Raw genomic sequence first — 21,642 nt, forward strand, 5'->3', positions numbered from 1 at the left:
AAGTTGTTGCGCTTTCACCATCTAATTGTGAAATGAGGCATCCAACCTTGATTTTTGAACGGAAGAGTTTGGTTAATAATACTTGGGCATTTTTATTGTGTTGGGCTTGTAAGTCTCTCTAACTGCCTTACATCAAATGATTAATTTGGTCTCACAACACTGTTGTGTGGAAAGTAAGTATTAGACATGTTTTACACCGGGGTGCACTGTGGGGGCAGTGAGATTGTGATTTGGCCAAGTTCACACACACAGTCAGTGACGGTGAGGAATACAGACTCCCTCTTCCTGCTGTAATCACTGGACGCTCTCCAAACCAGTGCCAGATACAGTACCCAGAGGCCAGATGTTGAGCTGGGATATATTGTCATAGCTCCATTGAAGTCTGTAGAACTATGATAGTTTACATCAACTGAGGATCTGGCCCCCAGGTATCCTGATTCCTTTGTTAGCAACTGGGCGACTCAGTAGTGATGGAAATATGGTTGGTGTCTAGCGAATGACCTTGAATGGAATTAAAATGTTGAGTTTTCATTTGTTTTATCCATAGCCGACTGTATTTAAAACAGTACCTTTCAAAATGACAGGAAAGTGTGGAAACTGTAATTTAATACTGCGGTGACAAATGAAGATCTTGATAATATGCCTTCACACTGATGATTTTCTATAAGTAATCACTTATTTAAGATACAGGAGGAATGAGTCTGAGACATGTCCATGAGGTGGTGAATAGCAAGAGATTTTTAGGGGTACTCTCCATGTACAGGGTTGCTATTAGCTGGACACTATATGCAATCACAGTTGATATATGAAATTCTATTTATTCAAATATTGCAGTTCATTTACTTCCTACCCTCCAAAATGGGCTAGTGTTGATTATTGTATCCTGGTTTCACTTTTAGAATTTTGTATTTCCCAGCCGGTCTTGAAAGACTTGATAACAAGTTTACATTATGGTGATATTACATTGTTTGCTTTAGTGGGTGTGATTGATGTATGTCAGTTCCCTTTTGATTCCACCTGCTGTACCCTAATGTTCTATATGCACGCCTATAAATGCAGCCGTACTGGTGTGACTAGAGCAAATCAGGAAACCTTTATTTCAGCCTGACCTTTGTCTCAGAACTATAAATTCCCACAGTCATTTTAAATGGTTCTGGAGCAAAAGTCCACTCTGTGACATCTTTGCTGAAATAAAGGTTTTCCTATATTGAACCAGTCATGTTCAAAATCACATTTTTCCTGATTTCTGAAAATTAACTCTTGTCCTTCCTGGCAATGGAAATGCTAGGTGCATTTTTCTTCTGCACAAATAGCCATAAGGATCCTCTACCACCATTTCCTCAATAGATGACTGAGCCACAAGGCCTCTTTGCATGCTTCTAAAAAGATCTAAGAGATCCATTGTTTTTTCTTCTCCTCTAGCCCGCAAGCACCACCTCCACCTGAACCGGCTTGGGAAGAAAAGCTAACAAGTGTTATCCACCTAGCCGGAGAAGACTTCAGGGAGTCTTTAAAGAAGAAGAAGCATGCCCTTGTCATGTTCTATGCCCCATGTGAGTATTTGTGTCTCTGTTTATCATATAGCTTTTGTGTCCCTTGTAGCTTCTGAAATCCTGTGCTTTGTATATACTTTTGTAAATAGAGTCATTAATTTAGACATAGACCTGAAACAAATCTCCAGATCTGAACACCCTAAGTTTGTAGAAGTTCATATCTCATTCTGACTTAGTTGCTTGAGACCCTCCCTAATATATTTTATGAATTTGGGGGGGGTGGGGGTGTCAGGATCGGGGAAACAGCCTACAGCTTTAATCCAGAGACTGACTGTACTACAAGGGATCGCAAAGGAGGCAGATGAATAAACAGAAAGTGCATTTATTTTCCTCTGCTTCATTTTATGGCCTGCATAACAAAATGTGATTCCTTATAATATAGTGATGGATACGTTAGTATGTTCGTTAGTATGTTACTCCACTTTATTTGCCATGGTAGCTCCGGTGAATCAATGGAGTAATGCAGGGGTGAATCAATCCCTTGGTAGTCCAAATCTAAATTCTGATGGAACCATTTCAGGAGTAATCTAAACCCACATTTTGATCCCTGCCTGGAACAAGAGTCCAACTTTAACAACTTCATCACCAGATTATCTCATTTACGTATAAATGAGCTCCAACCAGCTTCCTTTAGAAGTCAAAGGGAGTCTTTCCATTGAGATCAACGGAAATTTGGATCAGGCCCTTTGTAAATCAGATGTGCAGGGTGGGGAGAGAAGCCAATTTCTCCCACTATTTGAAATAACACTTTTTCAATTATGTTCAATGCCAGAAATGTTTCCAGCCAGCACTGGCGCTTGGCCGCCTTCGTGATTTGCATTGTGTTATTTAAATCAGCAGAGTCATCCCTTCCATTGTCAGTATTAGTCCAGAGGTGGCTGGACGCCATTCAGCTTTTAGTCTTGGGGAGGTGTTTTGGTTTGTGTTGGGGGGAGTCTGTTTAATATCTATTTAATATCTATGGCCTGATTTGTTTTATTAAGGGCCCTGACCCTGCTCCCACCCAATTTTTCATGGAAAATACTGTACCATAAGATGACTGTCTCTGCAATTAATTGATAGCATTTAGATATGTAATTTTCTCAATCAGATTTGTTCTCACACAACTGGAGACTGTTTTTGAGAAATCAGGCCCTTAATGTTTAATCAGGCAGGAAAAACAGCTCCTTATTTTGCTTTTCTGTAAGAAAATTAAACATGAATGCATTCCGGGCTCCTGTGAAGCCCTGCTGGTTGTGGGACGCAGAGAGAAGGGAATTCCTGGGAGGTTGTAAAAGAAAGGGGAAAGAGATTTAATCCTTTTTCAACTCCAGTTCCCACCACCCATTGACTAAAAATGGCCCGTGTGCCAGGAATTTCTGATACATGGATCTCTATTGATTAAGAATGAAGTTTATTTTAAAAGCAAATACATTTAGTAGTAAAAGTAAGACGTATGCCATTGTTCTCGCCAGCTAGTTCATTTTACCCTAGCTTTCCAGTATGAACAACATCCATGGAGGGAAGAGATCTTTTTCTTTCCCCCACCCCACACTGTGTGTGTGTGTGTGTGTGTGAGAGAGAGAGAGAGAGATTTGGTTATCTTTAGGTCATTTTAACAAAATCTAAATTAACTAAAAACTATTTAAAGGCATGCATTTAAAATATTTTAGTCTTCATATGTCACTAAGGGCATGGTTTAGAGACTCGTTAATATGCAACTCCAGTGATCAAAAGCATGTGGATATTTATGGATACTCTTACTTGTGTTGGATAGTACCTTATACCATAAATAGTCCCACTGAAGTCAACAGGGCTACTTATGAAATAAGGTACTAATCTCATTGTGAGTAAGGGTATCTGAATCCGGCCTTAAGTGCATTAATGGGTCGGCATAACTCAGTGGTGTTTGGTGCAGCTGGATTACTCTTTGGACGTAGTTTTACAACACACCTTTGGGTAAAGTGGTACGTGAGTCTATCTGCATAGAGGATAGATTGGTGTTGGTTAAATATCCTCACAGGGCTTTTTATGACTTATAGTCAAGAGTGACCAAATTTCCATTACAATTTCCCATGTTCAGGGTGTACAGTATTTCAGCAGATTTGTTTTTGGTTAATGTGTGTCTGTGTGCATGTGGGGGTGGGTACGCACACACATGCAGCAATCCTGCTTTTAGTCAGGCCTGGTAGGAAAGAACTGATGAATATTTTAAATCTCTGGTTGCAGTAAGATAATTATTAAGGAAACAGAACAGTACAAATCATCCTATACGGAGTTGGCTGCTTTTCTGCACTGACAATGTGCCTTCTGCTAAATTTGATAGATTATCTTTTGTTTACAATTTCCTCAGTCATGGGATTTCTCCGTTCTTATGCTTGCCAATTAACGTTAACTTGCTTATTTTAGTGCAGAAGGAGCACTGCTAAAATTGCCAGGTCTCATTAGATCAAATAATTTTCTTTCTCTATTCAGCGCCACATCCTAGGCCGGTGCAGTCCTGCAGTGTGTTACTGTATTCAGTGAGTGCCCTATGAAGGAGCTTGTCTTATTTTTTTGATTTTTTGTAAGAATTGTGAATCTCTTATATGATTTAGATTTTGGACCTAAAACAGTAGGTTGAATGTTCTGACCTTTCTAAAGCCTTCAGTTAGACGAATAAACCTGGAGGCAAAGGCCACAGTCATTTCCTACCTTTTATCCTTTTCAAAATAATTGCTTGCATTTATATAGCACCTTATAACCCAAAGCACTTAATGTATCTAATGTACCTTCACCCCACTGAAATACAGCCACTTGTGGGATCGGAATGTGGCAGTGTTTTAACAGCACAGTGCAACCCTTCACAGTAGTTTAAAACAGGAAGTGAGGCATACTGAATCAAACCGAATCCACAGGGGGAATTTAGGTGGGCAGCGCATAACTCCCCCATCAAGAATTTGGCCAGGACATGGAGGCTAACACCTCTGTGCTTGCAAAAAGTACCATAGGATCTTAATGACTTTGAACATGTATCAAAGTCCCTTGAAGTCAATGGAAAGACTGCCATTGATCTCAGTGGACTTTGTGTCAGGCTGTTTTGAGTGGCAAGGGTCTTGGTTTTATGTTTCATGCAAAAGATGGCACTTCTAGCAGTGTAATGACTCCAAATTTATATTGGGCTGTTAGTACTGACTCGGTGGAAGAGCAGCACCCACTATATAAACAATGCTACTTGTAGTAACTAGGTTTTCACTGGTCTTCCATCTTGGTACTAAAGCAGATCCAACCCGGAGCAGTGTGGTTCTGCATGGCTGTAGGCTGTATGGTGACAAATGGCATTATGGCTGCAGGCCTTTTCAGCAGCCAGTTGGCTGTACCAAAATTTGTTAGTGTTAACATGCCCCTGCCGTTGCACAGTAAACTTCACGATAAAAATCAGTTGTTGATTAGCTGTCAGAGCCACAAAGGGCAAACAAATTGCAATAGAGTATCATCTCAGTTTGGAATGTTTTCTGGGTTACTCCCAGTGAATCAGACAAGAATGCATTATAAGGTTTATTACAGAGCGTAGCGTTCTGGTATTTTTTTCTAGTTAAGGGTTTTCTGCAAGTACGAAAGAATTTCCAAAAGGAAAAATAAACCCAACCCACATTTATTTTCTTTCAAACAGAAATACTGTTCTTTAAGAAACGAAAACTAGCATGGAAACACATTTCTTTGTGGATTATCATGGAGGTCAAAATCTACCTCCAAGAAGACTTTTATACGAAGGAATCAACCAGATCGGGAATGGGGTTGGATTGTGATGGAATAGTCTTAGTTCTTTGGGATTTATTTTAATTGGTCAGTTTTAGTGCAAGGGTTTGGTGTTTCCCAGACCAATTTGATTTCTCTTCTTAAAAAGTACCAAGACAAACACTTTAACAAATATGTCGTGTCAGCTGAAACAAGAAGTAATAATAAGAAAAAAAGTTCACTATTCCTTTTAGTGTCTTGTAACGATGGTCATTGCCAACACTATTAACTTCCCAAATGGTTTCAATTTGTAGGGCTCAACAGGGTTCACAGAATGGACATTTTTAATAGATATTTCACTGCTGAGAGCTGATTTTCAGTTTGCTTTACTAATCAGCAGAGAAACTTCAATTTAACCTGAAATGATTGTCTGCTGGTGAGGTTTATTCCTTAGTATTATTGCAGTGTAACCCATGGAGGTTATGCAAAGATGACCCAGAATAAAAACATTATTAGGGACCACACTCTTCTATGAAAGGGTTTTATATAGAACTAGTCGGAACTGGGCAGCCGCTGTACGTATAGTTAGGACATTCATCTCTTCTTTGGCTTTTGCTCATCTCCTAAAGTTTTCTCAAACTTGCATTGTTCTTTTTTTTGGTGCGGGTGAGTTAGAATGTGAAACCTATCTCTGAAAAGTTTTTTGGGTGGGGTTTGAATCTTGGTTAAAAAAAAATGGGTCTTAACATTGTTGTAGGATGGTGGTTGGGAGACATGGCATCAGGTCCTTCTCCTGGCAGTGGTACAAACACTCTTTTCAGGCCGCAGGGTCCTTATTAAGATGTACCCTGACTGAGAGGCATTGTCACCAGCTAGGCCAGGAACACCTCAGTCTGCTTATGCATAGTGGTAAGAAATCAGATGGGGACATGGCTTTGTATAGATTAGATCAGTTATTTTCTGTATTTCTGTATCTATCTCGTTGATGTTGTGTGGGACACTGAAGTCTGCAACAGGCACACGTTGATTTCCCCCCACAGACTTTGCTGGAAACTAAGATCAGTCTCCTGCCTTATTACCTGCACCAATTATACCCCTTCTCCCCCCCAGTCCCTGACCCCCAAAATGGAAACTTCCTGGTTCCGTCTCATCTGTACACCCACGAATACACAGAATGACCCAGGTGAGCAGGAAGTTGGTGCACAGGAGTGGAACACATCTGGGCTTCTCCAGGGGCACAAACAGGCCAGAAAGTTGCCTTAATAAGATAACTGAGTATCTCCCTTCCCCAGTCCCATTACAGAGTAATCCTTAGTTGGTTTCACCAGATCTCTGCTATCCCTTCTTTGTCCCTCTCATGTAGGGGTGTAGTCAAGTCTGCTGTGCTCTGGCAATCCCTGTCTCGTGTAACAGTCAGCCAGCATAGCTTAGAGCAGGGACCAATGGAGAACTAGCCCCAGAATCGGGGTGTCATAGAATTGTTTCTTTTGTGGCATTCCCTACCCCACCCCCCAGCTAGCTCATCACTGTAGACGTGGAGAGAATTGATCCCCATGTGAGGGAACCACAGTGAAAAATTGTCTGAAATATTCAACTATTGGGTGAGCTAGAACCAAACATGCATCACAAAGCAGCAGTTGTGTGATAAGTTCTGTATCCCATAAGCACGTAGGAAATGCTGTACTGGATCAGATCAATGGTCCATCTAGTCCAGTATCCTTTCTCTGACAATGGCCAGCACCAGCTCTTTCGGAGTAGGCATTTATGACATAACTTGTCCGTGGGAGAGATTTCCTAACTTCCCAATAGGTAGAGGCTGGTTTATGCTGTAATTGAGACTGCTTATCTTTTGTGCAAAGGACTGGTATTTAGTTCCTCAGACTATCCCTGCAGAGTAACGACATAAGGGGGTGTGTATACATAAGCCAAAATCGTTCAGGCGTCTTCATGACAGAGATATCAATTTTAATCACACACACACCCCATGTACAATTACTGGCTGCACACAGCAAAGAATCCCTTTAAAGGCAAAAGCATCTCCAGGAAGGTTTTACTGGCTGAAAGGAGAGGTAAATATCCAGGACCTAGATCTGAGCCCTCGGATAATGATGCTTCACATCCAGTGGGTTTATGCATTTCAGAGTTTTGATGATGTATGTGAGCTCTGCCTGTACCTAATTTCTCTCTGTACATTAGTGGGGAACTTGCTGTTTATTCTCATGTCAGTCAAGTATCTGCTTATTGGTGTAAATAGTGCGGATGACAGTGCTGTCCGGATAATCCATTAATGGTCTGTTTTGTTAATGAGTGAATCTGTACAGAGGCTTCCGTGATCAAGCTGGCACAGCCACTGTTACATTCTTGGTATCTGCGGATAATAATTAGTATGGCGAGAACTGCTCTTAAAATCGTTTATCCATTACTCTTACTTCAGAATTATGAGTTAGTTTAATGGACTGAACACAGCTGAGGAAGAAATGTGAGGAAGAAGCTGGGAATACAGCTATGGCACTAAACCTGAAGATAAATTAGTCAGGTTCACACTCATAAAGCCCTCTTGTTTTCTGAAACAGGATTCCTGCTTTAAATCTTGAATAACCTTAAAATGTTACAAGTGATTTATTTATTGGGAGGGAGATTATCCATATTATGTGACTGGCTACGTTAGCCGATTTAGCAGTTGTACCACGTGTGCCATTTGCCGCAGAATATTCCTTCTCCCACCTCCAAAAGTACTACCGTTACCGTGCGATATAAAGATATGAATAGGGAAGGTTTCAGACTGGTAATGTACTACCATCCTTCTGAAGTCTCTTGACTTTGTAGGGTCAAGCTTATATTAGGTAACGCTGTAACCTGTGTTTTTGGCTGATACCATAATATTACAATGGGCCTAATTTTGAGCCAGACTCTAATTTAGGACTTTGATGCTGCAGTTAACTGCCCCTTTATCTTTTCATCGGCAGCTAGCTGCAGGCACAGCTATAGGACTTTACCTTCTGACTGCCCAGCTGTGCCTACAGGTCAAGTGATTGCATGGCAAGATCCGGTTTGCTCATGCAGTTAAATGCAGCCACAGAAGTGTGGTTGGAGTTAATTGTGCCTGCAAAATCAGAGGCCAAGTTGAGGCCTGTGTTTGTGGTCCACAGCTTCATGAAGCTGTATTTTAAAGGCTTTGTCAGATGTCACTGGGAACTGACAAAAAATGCAGGGAAAAATCCAGCGGTTCTGTGAGTGAAACTCCAGCTCTGTTCTGAGTGTCTTTTATTTCAACCCTTTTCTGTTCTAAACCAGCTCAGAGGTGCTCACTGTACATCTTTCCATTTTGCAGGATTACATGTGTCAAGGGTCAGAACTACTCTGATGGTGGTGATAGTCCACTCTTAATAAAATCGCATCCTTGTCCCCTGCTGTAGGGGGGGATCCAACTGAGAAGTCCTCCACTGCTAACCTCTTCCTCTTTCCTTGCCTCCCCCATCCCCAAATTCCAGGGAACCCATGTCTGGCCTGTGATATTTTTTGTCAAAGCTCCACACATTTCTGTTAAAGGCAGCAATTTCAAAGGATTTGGTTTTATGCAGCACCTTTGCACTCTAGGTATCTCAAGCATTTGACAAAGTAATGAGATAAATACAGTATGCAGACAGTAAATGCGTAGGCAGAGCTGTAGCCATAGTTACCTGGGTGCCCTTTCAACACGCGATATGCATGCTCTTTGAACAAGTGCACTTCAAGGGTTAATGATATTCCGCAGCCAGTAGGAGATTCTGTGCCAGTTTCAGACCAGACAGAATTCTAACTAGCTAGGACTTCAGAAACCGACAGGAGAGGATTCCAAGGGTACGCAGTGCATGTCATTGCTCTGCCAAATGACAGCAAGCTAGGAGCTGCACTTCTATGATGAAGACTGACGATCTAGAGTGAGTATCCAAAGGCACCTCAGGAAGTTAGGTACACAGCTGCCATTGACTGTCAGGGGTAATTGGATGCCTTAGATGTCCTTGAAAATCCCCCTATAAGACTGGTGAATGAGGGCTCTCTTGAAGTATTAGTAAGGATAAAAATTAGTACTTAACACTCGCATAGCTCTTCCTAGACTATGCAAGAGACTAATTAATCCTGACAGCGTCCCGGGGGAGTAGGGTGTAAGTTTCTCCATTATACAGATCGGGTAGTTGAGGGGGAGAAGTGGAGACTTGTCTGAAGGCACACGATGAGTTGATGGCAGAGCTGGGATTATTGCACAGGAATCTCAAAATTTTAGCCCACTGCCTATTCTTACAGACAATGCTGTGGAATAGTATCTAACCCACACTCCCACATGCTTCATGCACAATTACAGGTGGCTTTCTTTCACCTGGTCCTTTAAATCACTTTCTACAATGGAAGAAAAATTTCTTTTTTACTCTTTTTAAAGTGTTGATAAAATAAGATTTCAAATATCTTAGCAAACTCCAGCGCATTGTGAAATTATTAATAGGTTGCTTGTCAATGTTGAGAGCCATGAGGCAAAGCCTAATTGACCTGACACTTAAACGAAACCCCACAAACTTCTCAAATCAAAGGACAAACCCCTTCCTTTCAAATATTAATGATCATTGTCCCAAGCCACAAGTTATGCTGTGTCAGGTCGTATTATGAAAAAAGGTTTGGTCCCAGATATTGTATTAAAAGGCCCTCCAGTTCTTTACCAATGGAACAAAAACAAATTAACCTTTCAATAACATCTCCAAATGGCTTTCTTGAATTTGTCTGTGGTTTCAATAACTTGTGTGGCTGCATGTATTGTATTAGTATAAGCACTAGCTGTTTTTTCAGCTCTGATCTCTGCAATTATAGTACATGGTCTAACTTTCTTTGATTGACCAAGGAATAGCCTTCTTTTAATTCTAGTGAACCGCTTCAATTCTCAAAATGGAAACAGCCTTTTTTGTCTTCTGCATTCTGCCAGCTCCTCTGTCGGCTTTGATGGATTCTGATGTGTTTCTTTCACTTGCTTGGAAGTGTGGTTGTTTTAAAATCAGTAATGGAAGGCAATGTCTCTTCGTCTTATTTAGAGGGTGGTTATTTAGACCAGCAGACAGGGAGTCAGGACTTCTGGGTTTCAGTCCCATCTCTGCATCCAGGCTTGATTCTGCAAAGTGCTGGGCACTCTGTCAGACTTCAGTGCACGCAGCACCTCACAGATGTGCTCAGTACCTAGCAGAACCAAACCCCATGAGGAAGTTATGTAACCTCTTTTTGACATAGGTTAATCTTCAATCTTATGAAAGGGATAGTAATGCCTATTGCTCATGGGCAATTTGAAGCTTAATTAAATGAATGTTGGTTACAGCTGTTGAGATCCTGGGATGCGAGTTGCTAAAGGATTGAAGTTTTTTTTTCCCTGTTGTGCAGAGACAAGAGCTCAGACAGTGTAAATGCCATTGTGTCCTAAGCCAGGTGTGACAGGGCTGGTTTAAGTTTGCATAATAAATTTTTTCCTGAAGCGGGTTACAACCTTAAATGTCAATGTTGTGTTTGTAATCTGTCTGGTAAAATAGTGGATGTGTAACAAATACATATCATAAATATATTACTTGATTACTCATCATACTCCTTACTTGTGTGTGAATATATATGTGTGTCTATATATAAATGTATGTATTATGATCGAGACAGAGATCTGTAAAGGTATAATAAGATAAAATTGTCAAAAGTGCTCACCACCTGGTCTGCACGCTGATTTTGTACTGGTATAACTACTTTGATTTGGGATGTGACCAAAATAGTTGTACTGGTGCAATTCCTACTGTGGGCGCAGTATAGCTCGTTCTCCTTCTCATATGGGAACTTTTACACTGGTGTACCTGTGTCCGCACTAGGGGAGTTATACTGTCTAACTATATCAGTAGAGTTAAAACCGTACAGCTTTTGTGTGTAGGCAAGGCCTAAAGTGACTTAGTAGCAATTTCAAAAGACTCAGCTATATAGAAGTCTTAAGTCTTTTTTTGAAAATGGGACTTAGGAGCCTGTCAATGGGATTTTGGCTCTTAAGTGCCTAAATCCCTTCTGAAAATTAGATTTAGGCTACTTAATCAGTTAGGAGCTTTGACACGGAACACAGCAACACCTAAATACCTTTACAAATGTGGGCCTAAGTGACTAAGGTGCCTAAGTGCCTTAAACCCTTTTGAAATTGATATTTAGGCTACTAAATCAGTGAGGCATTGCAAGGCTGAGCACAGCAGTATCTAAATACTTTTTAAAATCTGAGCCTCAGGCATTTTTGAAAATGTTACCCATATATATTATAAGTTCAATATTGTGAATGCTCTTTGTCAGTCACTATCTATTGCACACACTGTTCTTTGGACACATGGATAATAACTACCTGGTCCTGATGATTTACTGCATTTGAGTTTCTAGACTTTCTCCTTCAAGGCTTTGATGTCTGTTAAGGAGACAGTCCATTTTCCTGTTTAAAAACAAACAAACCAAAAAAACCCCTTAAAATGAGAATTTCCCTATCATACGCTAGTAAAGATAGAGGCAAGAATTCATTTCACTTTTTCACTGCTTGAACATTCTATCCCATCTCCCTTTGGTAGTGTGGAAGGCCTACAGTTGCACATGCAGTCTTCTATTTGTGATGTAGCAGAATGATTACTTACAATCATTTGGTTGATTTTTTTTTTCTTTTGTCAATTTGTTCTTAATATGTGCTTTGTATTTTTCTGTAAGTCACACTTTACCGGGTATAGGTTTTTATTTTCTTCAATCTGTTCACTGTTATGGCAAAATTTTCACTTGCAAAAGGGAATTTGTTAGCCTTAGTAAACGCACATACAATCAACTCACATACATCCGGGGTGCAATCCACACCAGGGAGGGCTTGTGTCACCCCTGCCCTGTAACTTTGGGTGCCTCACAATGCTTTGTGGCAGTAGCTCCGATCTGGGCCACTCACAAACAGCATGCAGGTTGTACCCTGGGTGTCTATTTATAGCCTCAGCCTTGATCCGGCAGCTCTGACCCCAGCAGCCTGTCAGCAAACATCAGCCACTCTGTCTTCCACCAGCCTTGGTTACCACTTGTAGGGTGACCCCAACACACGCCCAGTTCTGGATTTCCCCCAAAAATGTGTGTTCCAGCCCTCTCCTGGACAGTCCAGAAATATTAGGTCTGTTTGTTCTTGCCCCCTTCCTTGGCTACTTGACAGATGATGGCCCATCAGCTTTGATGACACCTGGCTAGAGGCATCAACTTGTCCTTTGTCTTTGAGAACCTGCTTTTCCCACTCCCCAGACTTGTCTGGCAAACACACCTCAGCCATGATTTCGGCTTATGATCATATCTTTACATATAATGTTGGTACATACACCTCACCATGATATTACTGACCTGCAAGTTATTAGTTTTCAAATGATACCTCACCAGACATATTTTGTACAGAGATTATTACAACAGTGTGTAGGGTAGGAATATAGGAGTGCATTCGTTCTCACGTCCCCACTTAACATTTAGCTTCGCCTATTTTTTTTTTTTTTTGCTCTTAGGTATACAAACCATCTGTGCCTTTAACACGATGCTCTTAAACAGCCCCCAGCCCAACTCAGTAGTTCCTAAGTTTGTCCTTCAGCCTGCTGTTAACCATTTTCCTTGTCATTTTAAAATCTGCCTTTTAATGAGGGCATAGCCCGCTTTTATATCAAACCCCGTTTTTCAGCAATTATTGTCCCCCAGTAGAGCTCTCACAACCTATATAAAGAGCTCTGTATTGCACAGACCTAAATCCGTTCGTTACATCACCCCTCAGAGATGCCAAGACAAGATACTCGAAAATCTAGTCATTTATACTGTCGATAAATTCAGTCTGCATTAAAGAAACCAGGCCAGAAAAGGAAAATTTCCTCCCCTCTGCTCCCACAAAACCCCAGTCTCTCCCCAAATGCCTGTCCAAATAGATGAGCTTTGCCATGTGCCCCAAAAGTCAACAAATTCAAGCTATTTCAGCATGTGGGTGGTGGAGTCAATTCCAAAGTTGATGGACCCTCCTCAAGAACCTCCTCTGGGTAGTTGCAGTTCACCGTGTTACACCTCTACCCCGATATAACGCGACCCAATATAACACAAATTCGGATATAACGCGGTAAAGCAGCGCCCAGGGGGGCGGGGCTGCTTTACCACGTTATATCCGGCAACGGGGCTCAGGCGGAGATTTAAAGGGCCCAGGGCTCCCTGCAGGGGCCGGAGCCCTGGGCTCTTTAAATCACCGCTGGAGCCCCGCTGCCGCTACCCTGGGGCTCCGGCAGCGGAGCTCGGGCGGCGCTTTAAAAGGCTCGGAGCTCTGGCCACTGCGGGGAGCCCCGGGCCCTTTAAATCACCGTTGGAGCCCTGCCGCCGCTACCCCGATATAACGCGGTTTCACCTATAACATGGTAAGATTTTTTGGCTCCCGAGGACCGCGTTGTATCGGGGTAGAGGTGTGCTTGTTATATGGGCAGATCTGGCAGCTTCTTGTGCCCTGTGGCCATACCCACTCGGGAATGCTCTGTGACAGTGTTTGTCAATCTGTGGACCTCTAGTGACTAGTGGGGCCCTTCCAGGCGGTTTATAGATCTGCTTCTATCAGAGGGTTAAAGAATGTATGATTCAAATGGGCAACGCTGCTATGCTAGGTTTCAGTGGTTCTTCCATGGCAGCCCGCAGCCACCATTTTGGCCAGCACACCAGGGATTAAACCGGGGACCTCCAGAGCTAAAAGCATGAGCTGCTGTAGCTTGAGCTAAAGAGCACAAGCTTCCTGGCTGGGGCTGTAACCCACTTGAATCCTCTGCAGATCAGATGCAGAGGGGGACGTGTATCACATGCCACTGTACTTCAAGCAGGACTCTCTTGTGTCCCTGCCAGAGAATTCAAAGCTTTTTGGGGATTTCTGCATAGGGAATGAATTTTGGTCAAGATTTTTAAAAGCAATTTAAGGATTTTGCTTGCCTCCATTTTAGGATGCCAACTTTGGGGACCCTTTACAAAGGGCTTGATTTTCACAGGTCAGGATGCTTGGCATGTTCTGAAAACTGGGTCTCTTTAAGGTATCTCAAGCTGGACACCCAAAATCACAAATCTCTTCTGAAAATCTTGTCTGAACTGTGTTTAAACCTGTCCTTTGCTAAACTCAACCACCATGTGAATTCAGCCAGGATCAAATTTGCCAGTGACACTAAAAGTGGAGAGGTAACCTTTGGGAAAGCAAAATCAAACAACAGTAACTGTGAAAGATTAGAACAGTAGTGGGGCATCAGGCAACTATGGGACATTCAGTAAAATTTCCTGATGGGGGAAATTAATGCAGTTGTATCCGTGCGCTTTAAGTGAGTTTATGTTCATGTTGTGACTCTCATACTCTTCAAGGGTATAACCAAAACTTTGCTGAAGTGAAGGTGTAGGATTGGGATTAAGCCGCTGGGAGAGATGAGCCATGACGGAATCTATTTTGAGAAATGTTACATGCTAGGAACAGAAACGATGAGAGCCTCTATTTCATTCTTTTATGTGTAATGCTACCCAAGCACCCTTGGTGACTTATTCTGTCTGTGCCGATGAACTGGTAATATCCCTTTCATTTTTTTTAAATGATTCCTTTACATCTTTAACCTCAATTATCTAAACCTCGTATTCCTAGAATGTGAGGTCTTTTCTCTCTCTTACTTCTCTGTTAGGTCCATCATCTAGTCCATCACCATCCCAGGACAGCTGTCCCATCTAGCTAGGAACCCCTTACTATTTAACAATAAGTGCAGGGTGGTCACAACTCCCTGACATCTATTTGTGGTGCTCCTGGGGGTCACCACCCCCTGGTTGAGAATCCTTGATCTAGTTCATCCCCTGGTGGCCTCTGCAGTTTATTCCCTGCAATACATTTTGGAGTGATTTGTCCATTCTGGTTTTAAATGCCGTAAGCTTAGGGCATCTAAGGGGATCATTCCAGCTTGCCCATTTCTGGGTTTTAGCCTTATCATTGGTATTTACTTCTGCCAGTATGGGGCATTCCTATTTCAAAATGAAACACTGCTGCTTTGACCATGTTGACCTTGCCATGGGAAATTGAACTCTTCTTAACAAACACTTTTGTCTTAGCACCTCATTGCAACCAAAGCTGCCTATGGATATTGTCGTGCAGCCTTAAAGGGCACCTTAACCTCTGCTGATTTTCCCCCAGACTCTTTAGTGGTAATAACCCTCCTCTGTCATTATAAAGCCTGTTATTTTCAAGCAAGCTGAATAAGGTGGAACCCATCTTCCCTGGTATAGGTCTTCTGTTTCAAGAATGTTCCTGCCATGCCGCCACCCCCATCCAGCTAGATACTACAACTGAGATTTTCAAAGATACCGGAGGGGTTTTGAATCCCATTTCCCATTGCAATTAAAATCTCATCTTTTCAAGATTTGCTGCCCTATAAATACCTAAGAGAGATGTATAGAACCTTTCCACTCTTGACATCTCATAGACACCTTAAGTTGCCTCAAGTTTAATCTCTTTCCATTCCAGCCCATCTGGAAGATCTCTTCTGAGCAGCCTGTGTACTTTCATATCTTAATCCACAGTAATTGTACACTTGTTCTTTTTACATTCAAATCTCCACGACAGCGTGAACGCTTAAAATAAAAGTGTGATGGGAAGTGTGAAAAAGGAGTGGTGGGAATGAGTTTTCCTTCTGTCAAAAGAAAGATGTCATCCTCTGCTTTTTTGTGGGTGCGCGCCTTAAATAGAATGACTGAATTGGGTGATTTCCAGTTTTCTGCATTTGGCAATCCTTTTAAGTTGTAACAGATGAAGTTCCGTCTGAGGCGCTCCTTCCCACATCTTTTTCAATGACTTCTTGAAACTCCTTGAGCATTCAGCACAGAATTTGGCACGGACTTCACAACTGTTCCATGGGTAGATGGCCAAAGTTAACAGAATGCCCATTGAACAGTGATGCTAAAAGCCATATATGTTGGTGTTTTTAGCTTTGTGACCAGAATACGTTAAATAAAACACACTGGGTCAAATTCAGAAGTGAAATGTAAGATACACACCAGTAAGCCATGGTGGGGGAGGGGATGTGTTAGACATAGGAAGGACAGGTAGGAAGGGAGGAGTGTAGAAGTGAAAGCAACTACCAAGAGTGTGTAAGATGTGGTAGGATAAAACTGGGAGGCTTACACTCCTTTACCTATGATTTTGGATTATGTGTGGTTTAGCTATCTCCTCTGTTGCCTAAAAACTCCAAACATATTAGTCATAGCATTTGGAAAATACAGGCAATGATCCAGATGATCTAATGGTCCCTTGTGCCCTTAAAATCTATGAATCTTTGCTCATAGCTGTCTTGATGCCCTCTGTTGGATATTACTCTGCAGTATATGTCATGATGACGTGCTAGGACAGTAGGGCCGTTGAGCAACTGTTGACATGCCTGACAGTTTTATTACTCCCCTGTTATCAGCTAAACTGCTATTTGGTATTCTGAGCTGCCATCTGTTGACCACTGTAAAATACCAGGTTGCATTTTTAATGTGAAGTGGACTTTTCTGTGTCTAAAGGGACACTCGTGGTTTATTGGCTTTCAGTTGGATTTACTTGAAAAGAATGACTTGTTCTAAATCCTAACTATCAAAGCTATCTGTCAGCACATACGTGGGGGCTTGTAGCTGGGAGTTTTAACAGATTCCCTCCTCAGGCACAGAGAGTGGTACAACCCACCCAAGGGATGCTGTCTGAAAGACATTTGCTTGTTGGGGGGGAAAACTTTAAATCAAGTTGCGTTTGGTTTTGGGGTGTCTTATTTTCAATCTGAAGGATCACTTAATAAAAACTATGTTGGAGAATCAAACTCAAGTCCTTCAAAACAACCCCCCCAACCCTCCAAAACACTTCGTAGGGTAAGTTATTGGGGGACCCTTGTCTTCTAGAGGGACTGAATGGAGCAATGCTGTGAAAGTGTAAACTACTATTTAAATAATTTTGGGGGAGGGGTTTCTTCGATTGTGGGTGTGATTTCTTGCCTTTTTGCTTCTGAAATGTCTTTAAGTGTTTCCCCATCACCGATTATTATCTTATTTGTATTGCATTAGCAACTGGAGGCCCCAGCCAAGACTGGGGCCTCATAGTGCTAGGTGCTGTACAAAAACATACTGAGAGACTGTCCCTGCCCTGAAGAGCTTACAACCCATATAGACAGGACAGACAAATGGTGGGAGTGGAAACAAGGGCACAGAGATCACCTATCAGATGGGTTACAGACCTGGGAAAAGAAACCGAGCAGTCCAGAGTCCCAGTCTAGTGCCCTATCCCCGGGGCCAAATGGCCAGTTCAGCCTGACCAACACCAAAGCACTTAACAAAATTAACTTCAGACTATACTGTGTATGCACAGGGATCTCTTTACCGAGCGCCGAAGTGCAGCTGCCTTTGGGATGGGAATGTAGCAACACTATAAAATAGTTGAGGACAGTAAGGGCGGGATTTTCAGAAATGCCTGGGTGAGTTAGGAGTGCGAGTTCCATTGACTTTCTTTGGTATTTACTTCCTACCAATTTACTGGCTTTCAGTGGGACTTGTGCTCCTAAGTCACTTCGTGCTCTTGAAAATCCCTCCCTGCAGGAAGAAGACTGTGTGCAATTCAATCTGAAGTTGGCAGGATGGCCAACAGTGTAATCAATGGTACTGCAATTTGCCAAGATGTCAGGGTTAACCATCTACACTTGTGAAAAAGACCATGAAATCTTTGATACCAGAACCTTGGTTTTAATCTCATCTAAAAGACAGCAGCCCCAGTAACAAAGTGCCTTTTAACATCATGCTAGGGCATCTGTTCAATACTGACTAAGAAGGGAAGAGTGCCACCTATTTACAAATATTTTGCAGTGATAAATGACTAAGAATAATGTGAGCTGTACTGTGAACACGCAGTTGCCTGCATGCTGCTCTTTATCATTTGAAGGCAAAGGCAGGAATACTTTGATTATCCGTCGATAGCTTTTGACCTTTACATTAGATCAGTGCACGACTGGAGGAAGTTAACCAGTTTCCTTTGTGTCTAATCAAAAGAGAAGGGCTCTGACAACTCCATTGTGCACAATCTCCACAAGTTAGGAAGAATAGTTCACTGCAGATATTTAGTTACTTTTGGTCACACAGATTTATCTAATGTAGGCGAAGTATTTGAGAGTACCTCAGGTTCATCACAGACAGTATACGGAGCCGCTGAATTGAGACCGTTAAAATCTGAAGCTGCTCTCTAATGAAAAGGGCAGATCTTCCTTCCCCGGTTTGCTTTTTTGTAAAATATGAATGAATTTTTTGTCCACATAAGTGAGAAACTAACTAGTCTCTAGTTTGACACTGCTATAATACCAGCATATATTAGCCAGTCTTTCCCACAAAATTTTACCAGTATACTGCGCAGCCTTTCTGTGTGTAGGTTTTTTCCTTCAGTCCTATCCCACCCAATCCCCTTCAAATTGCCTGATGTTTGTTGTGTGAGCAAATGGGAGGAAACTATGGAAAAGCAAGGACTTGTAATCTTAACGCAAATTGGAGGTCTGTCCTCCAGCTGTGAAAAGCTGGTGTACTGACGTACTTCACAGCCACCCCCAGGGTGTGGCTCTAGAACTTTCAAAGTGTGAGCTTGATGTTTAATGCAGAGATTGTCTCGTGGATACCTCCCTTCCAATTCTCAAGCATACAGACCACCTCTCCTCCCATTCATAACTGCCTCCACCTCTAGTCCTCCCATTCTCAGTCACATAACAGCCCTGTGGCAACTACAGTAATTACATATGTGAAAACAGAATAATATGAAAATCTTGAATCTGTTTACAGATGTTTTCTAATGCTATTTAAAGCAACTGGAAATAAGGAGGGAGACCCTTGCACTGTGGTTCCAATTCAGGAAGGCGCTTAAGCTTCAGTCCATCCCTGTTCAGGGCAGCATTTAAGCACGTGCTTATTGGGAATTATGCCAATATTTAAGTTCTCTCTTAAACTTGGATACTTTCCTGAACTGGAGGCCACGTGCCCAGCGATCGCTCACCATATCACCAAGTTCCTCAGCTCAGAGTTTCAGAACCTCTCATCTAGAAAGTTTTTTTTTTTCTTTTAAATGCTGATTCTTAATTTACCTACAGGCTTGTCTTTCAGTTGCCCCAATGTCTTGTTCTGCAATGAATTTTACATAATTTTTTTTCCTTTTCTTCCCATGCTGCACAGGGTGTCCACACTGTAAAAATTCCATCCCACATTTCACAACTGCTGCAGAACTCTTTAAAGAAGATCGAAAGGTAACCCATTTTTAATAGTTTCTGAGATGTTTAAAGTGCCTCTGCCACCTTTTCACTTAACAAGCTTGATCTAGTTCATTTAATGATAAGGCTTGTGCAGAAGAATGCTGTTGAACAAGTTAATCAGTTATAAAATATGTGCGCATCTTAGAGGTCATATTTTTTTTGGCCAAACTGAGTTGAACTTTTAACGTTCTTTCTGATTTTTCTTTATTTTTCCCTTTTAATTCTTCTCGGGTGAAATCTTCCCTATTAAGTCATGTTATAACTCTACAGATGAGAAATAAATATTATTTAAAACATTTTCTTGTCCACCCTTCCTTACAGGCATGTTATAATTAGTGGGGTGGACATAGGAAGAAATGTATGTGTCTGAGGTCTGGGCTAGCCTAACTCTTAATTTGACCTGGCTACATAGTTCAGAGCAGTGAAAAATTTTGTTCCCTGTTCCACAGGTCAATCTAAGCCCTAGTGTAGACGCAGCTAGGTCAACAGAAGAATTCTTCCATCAACCCAAATACCACCTTTCATAGAGGTGGATTAAATATAGCGACAGAAACACTCTTTCTGTCAGTGTAGGGAGCATCTACACTACGGCCCTTCAGCGGCACAGGTGCAGTGCCGGAGCTGTGCACTGTAGCAGCTGTAATGTAGACATACCCTGACTCTGGGCAGAAACGCAGAGGGGATTGTCAAAAGAGCTTAAGTGATTTACAAGCAAAACCCAAATGAAGTCTCTTGGGAGCACAAGTCCCATTGGCTTTCAATAGGACTTGTGTTTTGTAAATCACATACAAGCTATTGAAAATTCCACCCTTAATCCAAAAACTGGGAAATTGCAATTTGTGTCAGATCTATCAAACCCTTAGTCACATGGGTAGTCCTTGCTCACACAAATACAGTGGCCTCATTGGCTCATATAAGCAAAGGCTTCTACTGTTAGGCCCTATCATTTCTCCTTTGTTAGTACATCTTCAGTCTTCTCTCTTGTCTCTATGATCTGTAATGTGTTTCAGGATATGGTTTGTATGAAAGATGCTATTAAAAAAAAACACTTTTTTGTTGTTGCTTTTTTTAGTTCCCTTTACTTCTTCCCAGTCTTTGCAACCCAGCACCTTCTGTCTGTACAAGAAACAGAGGCTCCAATTCAGCAATCTGTTTAAGGACATGACTAGTCCCGTTTTCTCACTTGCTTCTAGTGAGGAACATGATTAAGTCCTTTGCTGAATTGGGACCATAATCCTATATCTATGTTTGTGGTTTAACTTCCTGCCTGCTTTTCACCTAGCCATGCTGTGGAAATGGCTTGGGGGATTTACTAGGAAATGAAGGGCTAGCTTTGAAACCTCTTGCCATTTAGACTTTACAGATATTGGCGAGACCTCAATCAACTGTGGATGCATCTGTGCGTGCACATGCTGGGAGAGCAGGGAGGAGTTTCTATGGAGGGCATTTAGTCAATTTCTGAACTACATGTGATGAACTGTAAGGAGGCAAACCGCTCTCTTGTCTTGCTTACGGATGGAATTAGAATGCTGCTGTTATGCCCTTGGGTTCAGGTGGCATATAGCAGCATTTAGTGGCACACCGTTCTCAATCCTCCTGCTGCTGGAACTTTTGCAGCGTTATGCCTTGTGGTTACTAGTTTGTTTCCAAGAATTCTAAAAACATGTCATTTTTTCTCTCTACCTTCTGCTAGCTCTGAGACAGGCCTTTCTGTCCGGAGCTCCCTGCAATTTTATTCCATCTAGGAGTTATGAAGTGAATGTACCAAACAATGTGAGACTTGCTTATCCGGATGTATTAATAAACATCTGATCACAATTTTAGCATGTGTCATGGTTGTGCTGAATGCAAACATCTGAAGGTTTTGATTCACAACTGCAGGCAGCTGTGAAAGGACTCAAAGCCCTGGAGACAATGATTGATGGCTGCAACTCTTTATTTCAGCTGAGGGCATTTAAAGCTGAAGTGCAGAGGTATAAAATGTAATGAGGTGGAACAGAAGATCCAATAGAGAATATTGAGGTTTGTACAGTTTCCAAAAGGTAGGCACGCAGCAAAAACAGCTTCGTTCCCCTTGTTGA

The 21,642-nt window shown here is 41.9% G+C and overlaps 1 protein-coding gene across 1 annotated transcript in view; it reads left to right on the forward strand.

Annotated features, from left to right (window-relative positions):
- PDIA5 (protein disulfide isomerase family A member 5) overlaps positions 1–21,642 on the forward strand; it is a 121,095-nt gene that overhangs the window by 87,706 nt on the left and 11,747 nt on the right. Inside the window, exons 14-15 of the mRNA XM_065413261.1 lie at positions 1,423–1,553; positions 19,485–19,555. Coding sequence (XP_065269333.1) covers positions 1,423–1,553; positions 19,485–19,555 — 202 coding nt within the window. The remainder of the gene's footprint in view (positions 1–1,422; positions 1,554–19,484; positions 19,556–21,642) is intronic.

Source organism: Emys orbicularis, chromosome 11 (assembly GCF_028017835.1).
Source record: "Emys orbicularis isolate rEmyOrb1 chromosome 11, rEmyOrb1.hap1, whole genome shotgun sequence".
NCBI lineage: Eukaryota > Metazoa > Chordata > Testudines > Emydidae > Emys > Emys orbicularis.